The sequence below is a fragment of the Oncorhynchus nerka genome, linkage group LG9b (assembly GCF_034236695.1).
Source record: "Oncorhynchus nerka isolate Pitt River linkage group LG9b, Oner_Uvic_2.0, whole genome shotgun sequence".
NCBI lineage: Eukaryota > Metazoa > Chordata > Actinopteri > Salmoniformes > Salmonidae > Oncorhynchus > Oncorhynchus nerka.
Window position 1 is genome coordinate 33,278,366 of NC_088424.1, and position 7,470 is coordinate 33,285,835.

At 43.9% G+C, this 7,470-nt stretch overlaps 1 protein-coding gene across 1 annotated transcript; it reads left to right on the forward strand.

Moving 5' to 3' along the window:
- Window positions 1-275: 275 nt before the first annotated feature.
- Window positions 276-7,238, forward strand: LOC115114687 (proteasome subunit beta type-5-like). Its single transcript, XM_029643139.2, has 3 exons — window positions 276-536; window positions 1,154-1,460; window positions 6,628-7,238. Exons 1-3 carry the CDS (start codon window positions 312-314, stop codon window positions 6,912-6,914), a joined length of 819 nt encoding a protein of 272 aa, XP_029498999.1. The 5' UTR covers window positions 276-311; the 3' UTR covers window positions 6,915-7,238.
- Window positions 7,239-7,470: the final 232 nt, after the last annotated feature.

The window sequence follows — 7,470 nt, forward strand, 5'->3', positions numbered from 1 at the left end:
CAGCCGTTTCCAGCTACAATAGTCATTTACAACATTAGCAATGTCTACACTCTATTTCTGATCAATTTGCTGTTATTTTAATGGACAAGAAATGTGTTTTTCTTTCAAAAGCAAGGACATTTCTAAGTGACCCCAAACTTTTGAATGGTATATATAAATCCCAGAGTCGTTAGTGCCGTTCAAAAGTTATGAAGTATTATCCTCTTTTCATCCCGTACAGTAGGTGGCGGGATGCACATCCAATTGTGCATTCGCAAAAATACCATAGAAGGAGACGTGTATGTCGGTTGATCTCCAAAACACTTTCAAAGATGGCGTTGTCGAGTGTCTTGCAGAGTGAGTCTGCGGATTTTTCATTTAATAATGACCGGTCTTTTTCATTTGGTTGTCGATTCGGTCAGACCGATTTGGGATTTGGGGCTGCACCGGGCGACAGACTTAATTTCGCCATAAAAGCTTCACTCGGCCCTGACGACAAGGACGGCCCGGAGAGAAAAATAGAATTTCTCCATGGGACTACCACCTTGGCTTTCAAAGTAAATTAAAGATTGCTAGTTAAAGCCTTTTTTAAAATGTAAAATAGCTCACACATGAACTAAAATGATATCCGTGATAATTGTATTTGATATCAGCTATATCTAGCTATATTGGTGACGTGTTCTTGAGTTTCTTGCTTTGTCTGTTTTTCAGTTTTCTTGATGGTTAGCTAGCTAGCTAGCTTATGTTAGCGTGTAAATTGTGCTTGCTCATTGCCAACGCTAGCCAAGCTTGCAAGTTAGCTATTTAAATAACTGCCTACAGTAGCTTGACAACACTGACAGTTCTCCAGCTAGATTACAAGTTTGCTTTATCCAAATGTGTCACATACTAGCTAGTAGCCACAGTTTATTTGCTTGGCATTTGTCAGTAATTTCAATTGCACTTAGTTAGTTACGTGGTCCTATCCAGGGCAAAGGTTACTTGCTAAGTATACATTACATACTGGCCTAAACGTTGTTCATGAGAATTTGTATCCTTCTAAAAGTGTTGGATCAACTTCTCTATAGCAGAAAGAAACCATCAACGGACAGCCAGTAAAGCCACCAATTTCTCAAGTCACGAGCAGTTGGCCCTCCTTAACCAACCTGCAATCCCATTTGTCATCATTCCACAGTTCCAACATGGCGTCATCGTGGCGGTGGACTCTCGGGCCACAGCTGGCGCCTACATCGCCTCCCAGACTGTAAAGAAGGTTATAGAGATTAACCCGTACCTGCTGGGCACCATGGCTGGAGGTGCAGCAGACTGCAGCTTCTGGGAGCGCCTGCTGGCCCGCCAGTGTCGAGTCTATGAGCTTCGCAACAAGGAGCGCATCTCTGTGGCAGCTGCCTCCAAGCTTCTGGCAAATATGGTGTACCAGTATAAAGGCATGGGCCTCAGCATGGGCACCATGGTGTGTGGTTGGGACAAGAGGGGGCCAGGTAATTAAAACTCCTACACTCTGAGCACACGTGTTACCCCAATTGACGTAGCCATGTTACAGTGGAACCCCAGTCATACCTGTACATGTATTTGTATTTGTTTACACTATGATCCGGTGAACTAGCCAACTATGTAAACTGTTTTCCCATACTCATACCAAAGGTAGGCAACATACAGCATGAGTTAGTAGCTGTTCAGAGTATGAGGTTTGTGTGTGTATATATTATTTTTTGTGGTTCATAATAGCAATAGTTAGCAGGGATTGAGTGAACTTCTCCTGTCTCTGCTGCTTGTGAAAATGTTTACAACACATCAGCTGTCAACAGTTACCAACACAGTTCAGAAAGTAGGCTAAGTACTGGATTGAGTGCATTTTGGTTGTCTCCCACTAGATGGCATTGCTGTCACACTTGCTTACTTTTGTGTATTTAACTTGTGTTTTTAGATGCTGTGAGGTAATAGTCAGTAGCCTACATTACAGTACATGAGGTGTGCTTAAAGAGGGCTGCACCATGACGCTGTGATGGGAGATTGATAGGGCTGGGACTGTGGGCCAGGGAGAGCCGGCGTGGTGATTGACGCAAGGTCTCGGCCCGGACAATTGGGTCGCATGCATAAAGTGGTTCTGCTTGATCGATGAGCTTTGTTCACAGAGTGTGGAGTATGTGTGGACTTTCAGAATGCCTGGGACCTTGGTGACTCGTATTAAATCCTGCAATCAATCGCGTGAATAATGATCCCACTATAAGTGCAGTAGGAATGGCAGCAGCTACAATGCCAGTGATTGAATGGAGAGGTAAATGTCATCTAAATTAAATCAATCTCGATTAAGAGAAAGCTCATTAGCGGTTACAATGATGTCAAACACTGTTATTCTGGTGATTAAGTGTCTTAAGTGGCACAAGAAATATATCTAATGAAGTATGTTAAGATCTTGACTAATATGACTGTAATAACATTCAATGCCATGACTCTCATATGGTGAACAGGCTTAGTGCCTGGTAATAACATTCAATGCCATGACTCTCATATGGTGAACAGGCTTAGTGCCTGGTAATAACATTCAATGCCATGGCTCTCATATGGTGAACAGGCTTAGTGCCTGGTAATAACATTCAATGCCATGGCTCTCATATGGTGAACAGGCTTAGTGCCTGGTAATAACATTCAATGCCATGACTCTCATATGGTGAACAGGCTTAGTGCCTGGTAATAACATTCAATGCCATGACTCTCATATGGTGAACAGGCTTAGTGCCTGGTAATAACATTCAATGCCATGGCTCTCATATGGTGAACAGGCTTAGTGCCTGGTAATAACATTCAATGCCATGACTCTCATATGGTGAACAGGCTTAGTGCCTGGCTGCTAGATGGTGTGAGTTAACACACACCTCTCGCGGTCGTGTTCTGATGCTGGTTTCTAGGACACAAATCGTCTCATGTTTTGTGATCAGTGGACTTAAAGTAACTGTCCAGTGAAAAGCTCACTTTTAAAAGTTCTTATTCTGTTAACTCGTATCCAAATAATGTTGTTGACTCGTACTATACTCCTATTTGTGGCTAAAGGGGAAAAAATACTTCAAAAGCAAGAATAATTTTTAATGACACACATTCTGTACGCCCACACCATTCCAACACAATTAACATACTTAATTACAATTTTTTGGGGGGAAGGAAAACTATTAATTATATTTCAAAGAAATCTGGGAACATTGAACAGTTACTTTTAAAGGGTAAGCGTCATAAAATGGAGAGAGACTATATGATGCATTGACGGCCAAGTTAATGCACTGTAATACCAAACCACATAGGCTCCTGAAGTGAGTGAGTCAGTGGATTTGCACAGGTAGCAGGAGCTACACAGTATAGGTAAGCTGCTGTTCCCTAGTGAGTGTGAGGCTGAGCATCTGTTTTCGAAGCCCCTGGCCTCCTTTCCCTTGGAGCAGAGCCAGTGATGTGTTTAAGTGAGACAGACACATTCAGACAGACAGACACTCTGCTCGTCCGTCTGATGCCAGCCCCTGCTCTTCTGAAGGCTGTCACTCTGATGTTCCTCAGCGCTGACATGAAAAAGAGCTAGAGCTTAACCGCCTGTCACCTAACTGGTGGAGTGGAAGGCGAGGCGCGATGCCGGAACGTTCCGCCTTTCGCAGCCCGCCGCCTTCCTGCAGGTTTATGTGGGCTCGTGAATTTAAGCCCTTTTGTTCTGCCATGATGAGCGTCCCCCTCTCCCCTCATCTTCTGTGCCGCTTCTCAGTGACGCACTCTCCCTCCCCCTCCGTCATCCCAATCTACATTCCTGCGTTCTCTACATAGATCCCAGGTGTGTTATGGATGTGGAGGTGTTGGTGCTTTTATCCCTGCCTGGCCCTGAAGAGCCACCCTCCTCCTTCCTCCCTGCCTCTTTGCATGAGTGGCTGCCTTTAGAAAAGTCTCTTCTATTACATTTTTAACCAGTCCTCAGTCTTCAGTCGCAGCTCCAAAATGGCAAATTATCCTGGCGCATAGGCAGGAGCTTAGTGATTATCAGAGAGAGCTAACGGCGCGTATAGAAGGTGCAATTTGCCAGTTGAAAGCAATTGTGACTTCTTAGAGCAATTTCTTAAAGAAGTGTGCTTTAATAGGCTGTCCTTAACTGTCCTGGGAGCTGTACTGTGTGTGTGTGTGATTCACAATTATCATAGGTTCATGTTTTTATGGTGTTGAGAGACTGGCTTTTTCCCTCCCTGATTCACCATCTGTAGGTTGGCTCTCTGGTGGAACAGCACAGGCTGGTGGGGCTAGTCACTGCTGCTGCGTCACTGTGATCAAGCCCTCTGCGTGTCACATTGGGGATTAAACTGTCTCACAAGTCATCCTTGCAAATACACCAGCCTGAATTTTGTGTGTGTATGTGTGCTTGCATTATCAGGTGTAGCATGTGCGAGTGTGTATATATGAATGTGGTTGTGATTTTGTTTATTTTTTCCATCTTTCCTCTGAGTTCGGGTCACCTGCTTGGCCTGGTATGGGTCGATAGTTAATTTGGGTGTGTTGGGAGGGATCAATAAGGCCTAGAGCAGCGCCCCGGGGTAGAAAGGCAGGCAGTGTTTCGGGATGTGCCTCGTCAGCAGGTTCTGCTGGGCTTGGTTTACTCTGAGAGGATGCAGCTGTTCACATTCCCTCTGGAGGGCACCGCATGGTGTGTGCACTTGGATCTATTACGTGTTTGTGTGTGTGTGAGAGAGAGAGAAGTGTGTTTGTGGATAGTAGGGCTGTCCCTAACTAAAATAAAAAAATTATAATCTTGGTCGACTGAGTTGTCTGTTCTTTCAACCAAGCGATTGGTAGACATTTTTTTTAAAGTGTATTTTTAAATATATATTTGACACATCCTATGTTTTTATAAAAAAATAATCTATGTGGGCTACTGAGCTTGCCTGATGCTTTAAGCACTGTTATTTAAAAAATAAAGTAAAACAAATGACTAAGAGTCCAAGATCAATGTAGGCTAACCAGATGGAAAAAAACCTGTTCCCGACCCTCCTCTTCCACTGCTGGCCCTCGCAGATTCTGCCATTATGCTCCTGAAGTTGCCGGTAATAGCCTACACCAGCGGTTTGGAGTGCCAAGTTATCATACCCTTTCTACCGATCTGCGTGCAAGTTATGATTTTCATGTGCACATTTTCGTGGAACAGTTTAATTTAATTTATAATAGTCTATATATCTCAAAAATAAATTGGTTTCAAGTTTGTCATTGAGTGACCCAGCCAGAGTCCATTCAGAGACTTGTCCCGAAGCCATTCCTGCGTTGTCTTGTCTGTGTGCTTAGGGTCGTTGTCCTATTGGAAGTGAACCTTCTCCCCAGTCTGAAGTTTTGAGTGCTCTGGAGCAGGTTTTCATCAAGGATCTCTCTGCGCTTTGCGCTGTTCAATTTTCCCTCGAACCTGACGAGTCTCCTAGCCCCTGCCGCTGAAAAACATCCCCACAGCATGATGCTGCTACCACCATGCTTCACCATAGGGATGATGCCAGGTTACCTCCAGATCTGACGCTTGGCCTCTTGGTTTCATCAGACTAGAAACTTGTTTCTTATGATCTGAGAGTCCTTTAGGTGCCTTTTGGAAAACTCCAAGCAGGCTGTTATGTGCCTTTTACTGAGGAGTGGCTTCCATCTGGCCACTACCATATATACCTGATTGGTGAAGTGCTGCAGAGATGATTGTCCTTCTGGAAGGTTCTCCCATCTCCCCAGAGGAACTCTGTCAGAGTGACCATCGGGTTCTTGGACACTTCCCTGACCAAGGCCCTTCTCCCCCGATTGCTCAGTTTGACAGGCCGGCCAGCTCTAGGAAGAGTCTTGGTGGTTCCAAACTTCTTCCATTTAAGAATGATGGAGGCCTCTGTGTTCTTGGGGACCTTCAATGCAGCAGAAATGTTGGTACCCTTCCCCAGATCTGTGCCTCAACACAATCCTGTCTCGGAGCTCTACGAACAATTCCTTGGACCTCATGGCTTGGTTTTTGCTCTGACATGCGCTGTCAACTGTGGGACCTTATGTAAATAAGCTATTTGTTTTTTATAAGTCTGCAAATTCTAAACCTGTTTTCACTTTGTTATTATGGGATATTGTGTGTAGTTAGATTTGATTTGAGGGTAAAAATGTTATTTAATACATTTTAGAGTACGGCTGTAATGTTACCATGTGGAAAAAGTCAAGGAGCCTGAATACTTTCCGGGGGGTGTATATTTAGATGTGTGTGTATATATATTTATTTACATGTGTGTGTATATATATATATATATTTATTTATTTATTTATATGTGTATATTTATATATATGTATATATACACACACACACACGTATATAGACTGATGGACGGACGTGCTGAACTGCCAGGGAAATTGAGGTGTAGGCTACACACTAGGGCTGACCCCATTTAAGTGGAAAATATATATATATATTTTTCCCACTGCTAGTCTAAAAAAAATATTGGCCGACCAACGGCCTGTCCACTTAATGGGGTCAGCCCTAGTGTGTAGCCTACACTTCAATTTCCCTGGCACAGTTCAACACTTGATTCCGAAAGTCTGTTAAATTAACCCACTTTACCTTGCTCTCCTTTTACCCCTCCCTGAATGTCAGATGGTATAGACTGATTCCGGTCTCTGCTTCCTCAGGGTTGTACTACGTGGACTCGGAGGGGAACCGTGTGTGCGGGGACCTGTTTGCAGTGGGCTCTGGGTCCATGTATGCGTACGGTGTGGTGGACAGCGGGCTGAGACAGGATCTATCTGTGGAAGAGGCGTGTGAGCTGGGCCGCAGGGCTATCTACCAGGCCACATACCGAGATGCCTACAGCGGAGGACAGGTCAACCTATACCACGTCCACAGTGAGGGCTGGACCAGAGTCTCCCAGGAAGATGTATTGAAGCTGCACCACCAGTACCAAGAACCAAAGAAATAGAGAGGGGAGGGAGGAATGGTCGAAGAGTTTGAGAATTATAAGAATTAGGGATGGTTGATAAGGATATCGCAATAATTTTCTTCCGTTTTGGATGCATTTCACTTACACGTCTGTTATGGTTTACTTTCAGATATGTTCCTAGCTCATTTAAATGTTTGAACATTTTTCCCAAACAGTTCCCCCACACGGTGTTTGATATGGGGGGCTCAATATACGGCTCACTCAGTCTTGGAGTAGTCTGTCTCTTACACTGTTATAGCTCTACCTTGTAACCACAACTGGGAAAGCAAATATTTTCTCAATAAATCCTGAGGTTTTTTTTCAGCTTGGAATGTGTCTTTTTATTTGTGTCCTTTTGTTTTTCCTCCTGTGTTTACTGTAGATGTGCATGTTATTCATGTACACAACACATTCTCACCTGTCATTTCATATTTTTCCCCAAAATGTTCATTTTCTGTTGACATTTTGTCATTTGCATCTGAGATCCTGATGTTTTCTGTTCCTCTACCGATAGCGACCCTTCTAACCCTGCTCTGTGATCCATTGGGGAGTAGCT

Excerpts from the sequence above, each read along its gene's own strand:
- LOC115114687 (XM_029643139.2), top strand. The coding sequence starts at position 312 with ATGGCGTTGTCGAGTGTCTTGCAGAGTGAGTCTGCGGATTTTTCATTT. Across the intron at positions 537-1,153 it reads CTACCACCTTGGCTTTCAAA|TTCCAACATGGCGTCATCGT; the intron begins GTAAATTAAAGA and ends ATCATTCCACAG. Across the intron at positions 1,461-6,627 it reads TTGGGACAAGAGGGGGCCAG|GGTTGTACTACGTGGACTCG; the intron begins GTAATTAAAACT and ends CTGCTTCCTCAG.